The sequence below is a fragment of the Nansenia antarctica genome (assembly GCF_963989245.1).
Source record: "Nansenia antarctica genome assembly, chromosome: 9".
Lineage (NCBI taxonomy): Eukaryota > Metazoa > Chordata > Actinopteri > Argentiniformes > Microstomatidae > Nansenia > Nansenia antarctica.
The window spans coordinates 26,029,648-26,044,647 of NC_137679.1; the positions used below are offsets into that span (position 1 = coordinate 26,029,648).

The window sequence follows — 15,000 nt, forward strand, 5'->3', positions numbered from 1 at the left end:
TTAGTTTATATGTTGTCTTTTCCCCAATATCCACTAAACATTGTATGAGAAGGATCAGACAATGAGGTCATAAAGTATATTCTTGAGGAAGTGTATCTGCCCGAGGAGCCAAATGGATAAACTGAATGACATGATTGGAAGAGTTGGTTGCTTGTCTTTCACAGATATAACCATTGCCTTATCCTCATATACAGTATATATATATTGTTTTCCAATACAACATCTACATACAGTCATGACCAAAAATATTGGCACCCCTGCACTTCTGTCAGATAATGCACCACTTCTCCCAGAAAATTGTTGCAATTACAAATGCTTTGGTATTCACACGTTTATTTCTTTTGTTTGCATTGGAACAACACAAAAAAGCTGAGAAAAAAACCCAAATCTGATATCATTCCACACAGAACTCCAAAATGGATTGCACAAAATTATTAGCAACTTAATTTTTGGTAGCACACCCTTTGGAAAAAATAACTGAAATCTAGCGCTTCCTGTAACCATGCATGAGTTTCTTACACCTCTCTACTGTAATTTTGGACCACTCTTCTTTTGCCAACTGCTCCAGGTTGCTCACATTTGAAGGGTGCCTGCTTGAGATTGCTCCACAGGTGTTCTATGGGATTTAGATCTGGACTCATTGCTGGCCACTTCAGGGGCCTCATTGGCCCGTGTCGTACATAGAAAACCACGTCAAAGTAGTGATTTATAAAATGTCAACGTGAGTCAATTTGACCGTGGAAGTCAAACTAAGATAATAAGATGGTTATCATAATTTTTCAAATCTTTATTAATAAGTAATTACAGAGAAAGTAATGACATTTCAGCATTGAATAGAGCGACATAGAATTTCTGTAGATGATTCGCAATGCATGTTGGAATCAAAGGGTACGGCTTCAAAGCTAGTCTGGTCCTGGAATCGCTTGAAACGAAGTCATGGTTAGCCCTCCCCCTCACCCCTCGCCCACGCTGAAATATGAATTGGGACACCCCTACCCTAAACGTGAACACGCAAAACTAAGCCATAGGGGTGAAAATGAAGCCGTAGGGGTGAATTGGGATTGGCCCTTTCTCTTGTATCAAGACTGTAAAAATGATTATATTTCATTGACATATTACTATAGGTATAATTTGAACCCAAATGTATCTGTTTAGACTCTGTTTCCACCAAGCAGGGCCCTGCTGCGCGCTTGTCTGTGCGCCCCTATGGCGCACCCGCCTCTTTTTCACACAAGGTCAAATTACGCAGTCAAATTAATCCCAAAACCATTGGTCAGAATGTCATGATTGACCCCTCATTTGAATCGTCAGAGCCAATAGAATCGAGCAGAGGCGGAAAAAATGACTTTCGAGGACCAATGATATGGAAATTCGGGGGTTGAAACCAAGCATGCTTGGTTTTGCTATGTGACGTATCTGTAAAGAAGAGCTTGTGACACGCAGTGTATTAACCGGGCAGGAAAAAAACGATGCGGTCGTATAGAATGGAATCTAATGAATCGTTTGCGACATCGATGAACATTATTGATAAAGGTAAGCTCTTTATATCTGTTATATTAAACATAGACCCTTAAACATAGAAATCTCGGGTCACCGGTGTCACGGTGGGTAAGAACAGGTAGGGAACTGATGATTGTAATTCAGTCTTCCTTTATATGCCATGCTATTGTATGGTGTAATCATTCTAAATTGAGGCGTGATAAAGGTGAGATTAATTGTGATTCCCCAGGATTCCTCGGTATTTAGCATTATAAGCCCTGTTATAAGGTTATTTATGATCATATGGGTCCATATCAACATTTTGACATACACAATGGATCTAGATGGGCATACAGAAAATCCTTCAAAAAACACCATAGCCCGCAGCGCAGAGCGCATAATATTATGTCTAATTGAGTCAACTGGTATTATGCTTATCACCAAGTTCTCCCATACTGTGCTTATGGACTAGTATAGTATATATCAACGGTAATCAAGTGCTTTAGTTGGCGAGCGCACTTAGTGATGGTATGCACTCATAATACGAGTTGAGACAGGCGCGCGAGACCATACACCACATTGCTGCCATATCATACCTCCATCCCACATGGGTTTAGCATCATCTTTTTCAATATAAAACGGAGGTATGATATGGCATATACTGTATATGGTACATGGCAGTCCCACACGCTCGTCCCGCTCCAGGGGCCTCATTCATAACGGGTGCTTAGATCAAATGTTGATCTTACCCGTGTCGTACGTAGAAAATCACGTCAACGTAGTGATTTATACAATTTCAACGTGAGTCAATTTGATCGTGGAAACGATCGTAGCTCGACGTCGAGTATTCAACTTGCTTACGCACATTACCTACTGGTTATGCGGAGTAATTACAGGCATGTGAGCCGCACTGCCTAGTGTAATTCATGCAAGTGGCTCGTAATAAAATTAACGATGTTGTTATCAGCCGAGAAAATGAGTTTAATTCAAGATTGAAAAGGAACTGATGTTTCTGATTGTATTTCAGTCTTCCTTTATATCCCTCCGGAGCTGTCTATCTCCCCTTCAACATGCCTAGTGCGTTCCACAACGGACCTTGCCCGGCCAAGCTCTAAATTATACTGGATTTTCTCCGGTGTCAGGGAGTGAGCAGCCATATAAGAATAAGACCACCTGATAAGAATAAGACCATTATATTATTACAGTATAAGCAGCACTCGAGTTGAGGGGGGATGGCATCCCCCCTGAAATAAAAACAGTCAAAATCACCCCCCTCTTTCCATACTTAATGTCATTTTATCAATGAACGTGGTATTACTGCTATTTCAAGGTGCGAGGGGGCACGCACACATGCAATGACAGTTACTGACACTGAAGTCACTGGCGAGGGGATGCTAAAATTGTCCTCTTATAAAATCCACCACCTCCCCTGATTTTCTTTTACAACTTGAGTAGAGTATAAGCATGTGCCTGTGTGCCTGGTTAGTTGTCATGATCAAACGTTACAAATGCAACTTACAGAGAAGCCACCCTTCTCTGCCCTCTCCCACTTCCAGACGAACGCCTACCCTATATTATAGCACTTGTCTTAATTCAGCCGCTATAATTCAGCCTCTATCACAGGGTGTTAATACAAACCTCATTCACCTGCGTTCATTTTTACCTGCGTTGGTATTTATAGAAGGAAGCACGTACGCAACTTTAAACCATCTCAGCCCGTTTTATAAATAATGCTTACGTCCGTTTAGAAAACTGTGCTTACGTGAAAGTCAAAGATGACGTTCAAGTACTTCTTTATGAATGAGGCCCCAGTTCTGCATCCAATTGAATGCATGCAATGATTCAAGTAGATCTATAGACTCGTTTTCAAAGACGAGAAGCTCACAGAGTGGTCACTGGTGTCTGCACCCAGCTATGACAGGGCGTAAATACAAAGCTCATTCACCTGTGTTCAATTTCAAGTATATTTGGTATTTATAGAACGACAGACATACACCATTTTAAACAAGCGCATCCCGTTTTATAAATAATGCTTACGTCCGTTTAGAAAAATTTGCTTACGTGCAAGTCAAAGTAGTGATTTATACAATTTCAACGTGAGTCAATTTCACAGTGGAAACGATCGTAGCTCTACGTCAGGTATTGACTTGACGTACGCACATTACAGGCATGTGAGCTGCACTGCCTACTGTATTTCATGCAAAGTGAATGTGGCTCGTAATAAAATTAACAATGTTGTTATCAGCCGAGAAAATTTGTTTAATTCAAGATTTAAAGGGAACTGATGTTTATGATTGTATTTCAGTCTTCCTTTATATGCCAATAGGCTATTGTATGGTGTATTAATTCTAAATTGAGGCGTGATAAAGGTGGTCGGGTATATCCCAGCCCTCCTTCAGCCGCATTCCTGCCTGATGTGATCGGGGAAATTGGGGGGCGAGCGTTTGCGAACGCGCGTCTATTTCTGATAAAAGACAGTCGATCTCCTCCTCAGTAAAGTTTTTCTTCTTTCGTTTGTCTACCATCGTGTGAACTCATCAAAGGTGCTGCACAACACCTCAATCAAGCCTATTTATAGCACTTGGCTCAATAACACATTTCAAGTACATTTGTTATTTATAGAGGGAAGTACGTACGCAATTTTAAACAAGCGCAGCCCGTTTTATAAATAATGGTTATGTCCATTTAGAAAAATGTGCTCACGTTCAGATTCAGATTCAGATAACGTTTATTGCCATTATGCTTGACAAATATAGGAATTTGTTTTGGCATTACAGTAGGTGCGTTTATGCTTTTTTCACATGTATACATGAACATAAACAAATGCAAAAACAGCAGACAACACAGGACAGGGCAGAGTTTTTTCTGAGGTCCAGTGCATATTCAGTCCTGAGCAGACTTGGGGGCGGGGGGTAGGGGGAAGCCAGAGTCATTTAGCAGCCTGGCGGCTGAGGGGAAAAAACTGAGCCTGTGGCGGGCCTTTACTGTTTTAGGCAGCTGCAACCTTCTCCCAGAGAGAAGCAGGGAGAGGAGGCCGTGGCCGGGGTGGGAGGGGTCCGCCATGATCTTCCTTGCCCTCCTCAGAGCCCTGGTGTCGTGCAGGGAGTTGAGGGAGGGCAAGGGACAGCCGATCACCCTCTCCGCTACACTATAACCAGGGGTGCACATAACTGGTGCGCCAGTGCGCATGCGTCGCCAAAATGCATGCTGCGCGGAAGATCAGCGGCATGAACGCGCTCTTGCGCACCAACAGCTGGGAGCGCTGGGAGAGGAATTGACTTCCTCAAAATCCACCTGCTGACTGCTGACTGCTGCATCACTGCAAGCGCCGTAACGCCATCACAACGACCACGGCGACTCCCCTCACGAAAACATTCGGAAAGTATCGTAACTTGTACTTTCATTCCGCGTATCGCGTATCGCACGGTTATCACGCCGACACGTGACAATTCAGTCCCGAACGACTCGTCGCTAAAAGGAAAAACAACACCAAGGAACTTCACGTTTCTTTTCTCTGAAGCTTTCAAACGTTCAGACGTTTATTTTACAGCTTCATTATCACACCTAGACCCCTGACCCAGGGAATATGGTTGGGAATTCTATTAGAAAAAAAAATAAGACTTTGTTGCACAATCAAAATAATGAGCTATTTAAAGTGATAGCCTACAACATCCTCTACCATGGTTGAAATTGAGGACAGTGATAACTTACAGCAGTCAAGAGAGCAGTGCTGATGATGATTAAGCTTGTAGCATAAATAAATGCTTAGGCTGTAACTTTTTGTTGAAAAGTTGATTTCAGTGTTTACAGAACAGAGCAGTGCTTAAAGAGATGTCAGTTGATTTCATTGTGTTTAAAGAACAGACATTCAGTTAGTGCTTAAAGAGATGTCAGTTGATTTCATTATGTTTAAAGGAGTCTGACAGACTTTCATGCTTAAAGAGCAGTCATTTGATTTTGCGTTTGTTTCTTTTGTTTTGCACACAATCATTTGTTCGTTCATCTTTATTTATGAATAAATGTCGTTTTGCTAATATAAGTTATCCATGTATCCCTTTTTTATCCATCCCGTGGGACGGGTCTTGACTCGCGAGCTCGGGGAGCACCAAGCAGCATCCCTAGGTGCTCCTCTGAGCACTGGCCCCAAAAAGTTATGTGCACCCCTGCGTATAACCCTCTGCAACTTGGCCTTGTCCTTGGCCGTTGCAGCAGGGAACCAGGTGATGATGGAGTGGGTGAGGATGGACTCTATGATGGCCATGTAGAACTGGACCTCGGCAGCCTGAATTTCCTCAGCTGCCGGAGGAAGAACATCCTCTTCTGAGCCTTCTTAGTTCCGCTCACACTTTAGGTCCCGAGAGATTGTCATGCCTAGAAAGCGGAATGACTCCACGGAGGCTATCGGGGTACCTCCCAGCGTGATGGGAGGGGGCAGGGCTGCTTTCCTGCGGAAGTCCACCACCATCTCCACTGTTTTTAGAGCATTGAGCTCCAGGTTGTTAAAACTGCACCAGCTCCGCAGCCCCTCGATCTCACCCCTGTAGGCAGATTCGTCCCCCCTGCAGATGAGGCCCACCAGGGTGGTGTCGTCTGCAAACTTCAGGAGCTTGACCGAGGGGTGGCGGGAGACACAGTTGTTGGTGTACAGGGAGAACAGTGCTGGAGACAGGACGCAGCCCTGCGGGGAGCCCGTGCTGGTGGACCTGGAGCTGGAAATGCTCTTCCCCAGCTTCACCCGCTGAGACCTGTCAGTCAGGAAGTCCGTAATCCACCTGCAGGTGGAGTCCGGCACCTGCAGCAGGGATAGCTGGTGCTCCAGGATGTGTGGGAGGATCGTGTTGAAGGCCGAGCTGAAGTCCACAAACAGGATCCTGGCGTAGTTGCCTGCAGTGTCCAGATGTTCTAGCGCGTAGTGCAGAGCCATGTTCAGGCGGGGCGGGTGAGGAGGGGGGAGGGAGGGGAGGGGAAGGGGGAAGGGTGGGGGTAGCAGGAGGGGCATTGTCCCCCCTGGGGGACGGGGGTGGTGGTTGTAGCCAGGGGGGGTGGAGGGAGAGGGCGGGGGTGGGCGGGAACCTCTCTTTCTCAAACCTGCAGTAGAACTCGTTCAGCTCGTTAGCAAGAGGGAGGTTGTCGGACATCAGTGGGGACTTGGGTTTGTAGTTGGTGATGGTCTTGAGGCCTTTCCAGACGGAGGCGGAATCCCCCTCAGAGAGCTGTTGCTGCAGCTTCTCCGAAAAGATGACGTTCAAGTACATTTTTATAAATGAGGCCCCAGGTCAGGTTCGCCGTTTTCAGCTCCGAGGGCACAGTTCTCCACCAGGATGTTTTTGGCCTCCCTTGTTTCCTCTTTCCAGGTGGGGTCCATCTCAAGGCTACTTGGCAATGCAGTTCTGGTCCATTCTGAGGACGTGTCCTAGCCATTGGAGTCGGCGTTGTTTCATCTCCAGCACCACATTGTGACAGCTTGTGTTTTTGTACAGGTCCTCATTTAAAATCCTTTCCAGTATCCTCCGGAAACATCCATTGTGGAATGCGTTGATCTTCTGCATGTCACTCTCGACGACTCGCCAGCATTCTGAGCCGTACAGCAGAACTGGCTAACATTGCTTAATATTGCTGTTATACAGTCGAATCTTGGTTTTTAGGCTGTACTGCTTTGACTTCCAGATGGTATGAAGCATTGCAAATGCACTGCGAACTTTCCCGAGCCTTATACTGATGTCTTTACTGCATGCGTTGTCCTTACTGAGTAGACTTCCCAGATATGTAAACTCTTCAACATAATCGAGAGAGTTTATATCCACAGTGATTGGTACATGTACTGTTGAATTTATGCACATCACTTTATTAATGTTCAAACCCATCTGTTTGGCAAATCTGTCAGTCCAAAAAAAGATCTCTCCAACGCTTTGTCTTAAACCATTTCTGGGTATGTTTAAGTATGCTTTGGGTTATTGTCCTGCTGGATGACCCATGACCTCTGACTGCGGCCCAAAATATTCTTTGGTAGTCTTCAGATTTCATGATACCATGCCAATAATTTTGTCCAGTCCATTTTTGGAGTTCTGTGTGGAATCATATCAGATTTGGCTTTTCTTCTCTGCTTTTTGTGTTGTTCCAATGCAAACAAAATAAATAAACATGACAATACCAAAGCATTTGTAATTGCAACAATTTTCTGGGAGAAATGGTGCATTATCTGATAGAAGTGCCACTATTTCTGTCCATACAAAGTATCAGATCTAAACTACAGAGGGGGAGGGGGTTTACCTTCCTCTTCTTCAGGAATAGTGTACGCTTTGAGGCATTACAAAAAAAGAAGATATATATATATATATGAAACTGAATGAAAAGGCAGCAAGTTTGAGAGAATGAGAGAAAGTTGGAGAGACAGGACAGTTATGTTCAAAGATATGTATTTTACAAGCTGTCTATCTATGTAATGACACTGTGGATGATGATGGAGGCACTCTTGAGCAGCTCTGTTTACCTTCTGAGCCCTGAGAAACTCAATTCTCTACAAAACAGAGACAAAGACAAGATAGAGTTAATCAATGTGATCCATATTATTAAAGGCCCAATCTAAAGGCTCCAAAAAGTCAGCTTTATCCAGTTAATTTAGGGGATAGTCTTAAATCACAATTACTGGAATATCTCCTTGCCTTGAATGCAGTGTCTAGATACTTCTTTCTCCAGAGACAAACATTGGCTCTGGCTTGGTTTTATGTACTGTTGCTACTGCTAAAACTAACGTTTCTGACCCCATCCACAAAAACAGCAAATCTGTGATGCAGATATAATTCAGGGCAATGAAATATTCCTGAACTATCCCGTTATCGCATGCTGACCAGTACACAGAGTGCTGAATATCTGAAAATGGTTTCCTACAAAGAAAATCCACAAAGCTAATAGGTCAGATTTGTCTAGCTATGCTAACACACACAGTTTAGGGGGATGGGAGGAGCGTTAGCTAGCCTTATGATTTACCCGATCTTATTTCCTCATACAGATGCTCTTCTGCTATCACAAGATGAATGATAAAGGGGTGAGAAGGGGAGCAGAAGAGATATGAGTCAGCGGAGTTTAGCAACAAACAAATACACAACCAGTCCTTGTAATCAAAGATCCCTAATCAGACTTATGTTGTATTGGAGTTGTATAGGAGTAAGGTGTTAATATTAAGAATATACAGCAGGCCTCCCCTTTTACCCTCTCAGCAGATGAAAAAGACCAAAATCCCTTTGAACACTCAAAACACGCCCAGACAAATGCAGTAGATTACCTATCTATCCTCTATATCACCTATACCACCTTCACACCTGAAGTCTTGCATCCTCTCTTTTAACTATTGGTCCCAAGGGTCAAAGAATACTGCTAAAGAAAAAGAAGCCTCTTTTCCTCTCCTCTCTTTTTTCTGTTCCTCCTCTCTTCCTCCAGTGTAAATGCGTCCTATGGCTATTACTATTAGCAACTCATCCATTTATGAATGCAGATTAGATGAAATGCATTATGTATCGAACCATGGGTCATCCATCCTAAGAGAAACTGGCCTCTGGAGGCCCATCCCTCTATACGCTATGAAAGAGACTGGTCATTGACTAGCAGCACATACTAGCAACAACAGACCCCAAACAGACGAGCAGCACAGAAGAGTTACAGTAAATGATTTCATCAGTCTTTTCCCAATTGCTATATTTTATGTCAAAAGTCATCTGATGTCAACAGATGCCATATTTGCTTTGCCAGCGTATCATTATACTGCAATGGACAGAGACAGATGTCTAAGTGCACAACACAGTCACAGACATGATGGATCAGCATTGCGTAATCCAGCCAGATGGCTCAGTGGCGTTGGCAACAGAAAGGTTGTCTTTTCAATTCCTACATGGGCCACATGTACATACTGTACTATGTGTATGCACCTGAGTGAGCTAGAGATTGAAGTAGACATGCAAATCGGATGTCTACTGGGTTAAGTGGGAATACTATACTTACCGGTATGCACTCTGAGCCATATCTGTCATTCTGTGTCAACACTATGTACATACTGTATGTCTTAAACTATGCTGAATCATTGAGTTCCTCTTATTTAATACATTATGGGCCGGTTTCAGAGACAAGGCTTAAGCCTAGTCCTGGACTAAATCACACTTTCAATGTAAAATCTCCATTGAAGATGTTTTTTAGTCTAGGATTAGGCTTAAGCCTTGTCTGTTAAACCGGCCCTAAATGTACCATAGCATCTGTTATCCGTTTAACCATTAAACATTGTCCAACAGCACTTTTCATAGACAACCACACAGTCTGGGGGAGAGGCAGGCCATACAGGAGAGGGTTCAGAGGTCATAGGTCAGATGGCCGAGGGTACCGGTATTTGACTCTTTAGAGAGCAGCACTGGGGTGACATCTAGCGAGGGAGTGGGAGGAGCATACTAAAATATACAACCACTACAGATAGAGGAAGGAACAGGGTCAAGGGTCAATTTGTGTGTGTGTGTGTGTGTGTGTGTGTGTGTGTGTGTGAGTGAGTGTGTATGTGCGTGCATGTATGTGTGTATGTCTGTATGACAGTAAAGGTAGTGAAGAAGAAGTTTGCCCTTTCTCAATTCCAAATGGACCCCTCCCCCGTACTCCATACAACTGCATAGATCTGACAGGACAGGAGTGAGCAAAACAGTCAACATTCGACCAATAGTAAGAAGAAGAAGAAGGCCAGCAGATTCACGTTGATTTAGTGACTTATTGGTCCATTTTCTGGACATGAATGATCTGTGGTCTTTCTCTGGGTTTTCCCAAGTGCTCTGAGCATCCTTTAATTTATGTTTTCTGAAGAATATAGACTTAGAGCGTGTTCTAGGCTCATCAGAATCAGAAGTTTCCACCTAGCCTATCAAATGGACCAATTACCATGTTGCTCATACTTGTTTGATCCCTCCATACCTACATGAAATACCTCGGAGTGGGGACTAGGGGTCAATTTGGAATGTACCATCTGTATATAGGTGATAAGAGGGGGGAGATAAACTATGTTGCACATAGGAAGTAGAATCCCTCTGATGAGGAAGGACATGTTGTCTGTGCATACCAACCACAAGAAACACAAGGGCCCTGTCTGAATAGAAATGCATGCTTCCATTCTTCCGTATCCTTGAAGTAATTACAGATCGTTGTCACCCACCCCCCAAAACACGCACGCGCGCACGCACACACACACACACACACACACACACACACACACATACACAAACACACACTTTCACCTGTCCAAACCAATTAGATATACTGTATGAATACTTCAAGGACAGAAGGAAGAAGGGAGGAGATGGAAGGTAGCATTTATTACATATTCAAACAGGGACAAGAAAACAATTGAAAATGTGGGTTTGGAAGGCATGTAGGTGTTCTGAAAAGAGAAAGGGTGAGAGGAATGTTATGAGTTTACCTTCTATGGCATTAGAGTCATAGTCTTGAGTGAGGCATGGATGGAGATAAGAACACACAGACACATGAAACAGAAGCCACAGGCTTCAGCCAATATAAACATATAATAAGGCTGATGATGTCCAATGGTGAAAAACAAAACAGAATAATAATCATACAAATAAACATATTTCATGTTACAGTTTTTTACGATTGCTAACTCACCATGTTCAATACTGAAACCACAGTTTCACAACTCTTCATACAGTCAGCAGAGCAAAAACCCATGTGAACAAAACTGTGACTCTTTCTCTGTGATTTGTGCATTGCTTTCATACAGAATGCATTCAATGACTACGTTCTCCAAATGCCATAACACTTCTCTCATTGAATGAATGAATGAATGAATGAATGAATGAATGGACTTTATTGTCATTGCTACAGTACAGGTACCAAACAACGAAATTTAGGAGGGGTGGCTCCCCTGGTGTTAGGAAAGGGGAAAAAAAACACTTTAAAAAAAAAATCACAAGAAGGGAAGGAGCTGGTTTACATAAAAGGCTATGTACACAATCCACTGTACTATACTGTACAGATAGACGACTAGGGTTGTCATATTGCACAATAGTATTGTTTCACGTTATTTAAAGTGTCACAGTTTGCAGGCTTGAAATGTACATGTTTGTGCCTCAGCACTACACCTGATTTTTTCAGTCCAGCAGCTGCCATACAATCCGTCCAGACTGTCCAGGGCCCAGAACTTAGGTCTTTGCTGTGTTCAGGGCCTGGACGGCCCTGTGGTAGAAGCTGTTCTTCAGTCTGTTAGTCTTAGCGGCCAGGGTCCTGAACCGCCTTTTCGAGGGCAGCCTGGTAAAGTGTACGTACCCAGGGTGGGTCGGGTCCCTGGAGATCTTGGAGGCCTTCCTGAGACAGCAAACTCCCCCACTTGCAAAATACTATGTATTTGCAACACATTTTTTCATTGCTAACATACTGTGTTCAAAACTCTGAAGAACACGTTCAAAACTGAATTATTTGGTGCAATTTTGCAGTAATCATATTCCTATCATATATGACAGAAAGCTCGCAATAAACAGTTTTTTTTTTGCACAGTGTTTGAGTGTGCAGATGCTGTTATTTTGCACTCTATTGATACTCTTCATTTCCAGAACCTCAGCAAAGTCTGATAACGGATGAGCGGTGGTATTTTCACTATTTGCAGTAATCATATTGAAATGTCTAGAAAATATTAGCAGAATATATACAATGAAATGAAATAGACTAGATGCATTGCCAGGGAAGACATTAGATGTGACCAGATGCAGACCAGAGGGTGGACCAAAACCCTCAGGAGTGAGACATTTTTGGTGTGATTGCTATTGTATTGTAGCCCTGGAATTTCTGTTTTTATTTTGTATTTGAACTTTGCATCTTCCACTTTATTTTTCACTTTTCATTTTACACAAGTAAATGTAGTGTACTTTGAAGTAAATGTACCGTAACTTACTTTCTGCAAAGATACTGAAAAAAAAGGATAAAACATAGAATACTGTAAAGGATAGAAGCAAAAGATAGAATAAAGGATACAAGCAAAATTGCGGCATTTCTGATTCATTCTTGTTGCCTAATACTTTACAGTTGTACAGTCAACTATTCTGTCTATGATTACTATAAATCAAACCATTTTTATAATGAAATATTCATTCTTGTGAAAATCATTCAAACTATGTAATGCTCCCTGTTGTTAGTATTTTGTAAGTCAGAATGTTATGAATGACAGTGTATGCTTCTGAGTGAACATTGTTGACAGTGTGTGGTTGAACAAGCTTCTTTTGAGACATGAATGAAGTCATTGGCCAACATGAGTGTTACGAATGCAGACTGTATGAAGAGTTGTGAAACTGTGGTTTCAGTATTGAACATGTTGAGTTAGCAATCGTAAAAAACTGTAAACTGGGATGACTTTAATGCATTTAAAGGGGTAGTGGTAGTGGGGGTAGTGGTGGTCTAGTGGATAGTGAGTTGGACTTGGGATCGGAAGGTTGTGAGTTCAAATCCCGCCTGAAGCCACACCACTACTAGTGTGCCCTTGGGTAAGGCACTTAGCCCTCAGTTACTCCAGGGGGAATGTCCCTGTAATTCGTAATTGTAAGTCGCTTTGGATAAAAGCGTCTGCTAAATGGCAAAATTAATTAAAATTTATTAATTAATTAATTAATTAATTAATTTATGACATGGCCAATTGACTGTCTGAATGCACACAGTAGTGACATCATGAAAGCACTGATGTGTCCTTTATCTCAGTGATGTTGAACGCATGAAGGACCGTCCATGGTAAACACAGCCATCCTGCCCTCTGTCAGAATTGTGTTGACCACACTGTACTGTACTGTTCTGTACTGTGTCACACAGCACTGACTACATTCACTAGTGGCACACAGCCTATCAGGGTTTGGGCAAATTCCCTCTTTAATTCCATCCATTCCCAAAGTGAATTGAATTCCATTGACAAAAGGGCATACCATTTCAATGACTTTTCAATCCATTGGAATTTCAAAGCACTTCCTGAATGGTTGGAATTGAAAAGGAGTTCTCCCAAACTGCAGCATACCCTGCTCTAGCCAGTCTATAGCACTTCTATAATTCCCTGACACAAGCTCAACATAAACAGATGGGCAAACTGTCATCCATGTTGGCACCAACAGTTCATGTTATTCTTATATACTGTAAGACAGTGTGGGTCTCCTACTGTATCTCATATGGCCTCCAGCCATGTTAAATATCACCTAAGAGGTCAGACGAGGTTAATAACAAGGAATACTCTGATAACAGGTCAACATCGTGTTGTAAGAAGCCATTCTAAGTAATAAAAGCTCCAAACTGGATGTGATAACTGAGGTGATAACAGTTTGTCAGAGGTCAAAACTCGTTTTAAAAGGTCTTTCGTATGTAATAACAGGTTGTCGCTGGTTATAACAGGTCATAAGAGCTAGAAGAACGTGAAACTCACTCACCTTTGACCCTCTCCCCGCGGTTTAGCTGTATCTCTCCCTCCCCCTGCGGTACGTAGGGCTTGACCACGATGAAGGTGCGTCCCGGGACAGCGCTGTAGAGTTTCCGTTTTGGCCCGCGGGCGCCCATCAGTGAGGGAGGTGTATGAAGCGGGGGGCTGGGGTCTCGCTGCACCGTCCCGGGGCTGTAAACAAACACATAGGTTACCGTGGTGATGCCAGGCAACTGGTAGCTGAAGCCTGTGGTCACCGACATGGTTGTCAAGGGGACGGCAACCTGGCGACAACTGCCGGTTGTCACGGTGACTGACGGCCGTTTGAAAAAGAACTGCTGCTGCCGTTGCCGACAGTCAGCGGTCAGTGGTCCATGGGGGAGTCATGAGAGGACTCAATCCCTCTCTTTCTCTTCGTATTCCTTCTCTTACTCCTTCACAGCAAACACACACACACACACTCCTTGTGTCTATCCCTCCTCTGCCTCCGTCTCTCTCCTCTCCTCCTCGTCCTAACCGAGGCAGGAGTAGTAGCCTTAGCGGTTAACAGTCACACCGCCGTTCCCCTCTCTGTCTCTGTCTCTCACATCCGTCTGAAAGCCCCCCCGAGCCAAACATATCCAGCGTTCTTCCTCCAGCAGAAACAGCCTTCAGCAAAGGGGAGAGATCCCTGTTCCTCCCCAGCCTTGGTTGCTCCAGGCTGGACTACAGATCCTGCCTGCTCCCTTGGTCCTGGTTCTCCTGCTGTGGAGGAGAGGGAGGAAGGCTGGTGGGTCTGCTCCCCGACTCCGCTTCCTTCTCCTGGGAGTCCCGCCGTGGCCGCGTCTGCCTCTCCTCTCCCCTCCAGCCCTCACACACACACACACACTCACACACACTCTGCCTCTCCTCTCCCCTCCACCCCTCACACACACACACACACTCACACACACTCTGACGACGCGGCTACCGCTACTGCTGCTACTGCGCTCGGCGGTTCCCCTCCCCTCTGACGGCTTGCACACACTCACACACCGACAGCCCTCTCTGAGCATTCTACTCGCACACACAAACACATACACACACAGGCTACCCCCTCCACTGCTGCTAACATTACA

At 43.9% G+C, this 15,000-nt stretch overlaps 1 protein-coding gene across 1 annotated transcript in view; it reads right to left on the minus strand.

The window, feature by feature from the left end:
* Nucleotides 1–15,000, minus strand: part of shank3a (SH3 and multiple ankyrin repeat domains 3a) — a gene marked incomplete at both ends in the record, with an annotated part of 384,733 nt that overhangs the window by 127,820 nt on the left and 241,913 nt on the right. Inside the window, 2 exons of the mRNA XM_080538858.1 lie at nt 10,922–10,945; nt 13,914–14,095. Coding sequence (XP_080394984.1) covers nt 10,922–10,945; nt 13,914–14,095 — 206 coding nt within the window. The remainder of the gene's footprint in view (nt 1–10,921; nt 10,946–13,913; nt 14,096–15,000) is intronic.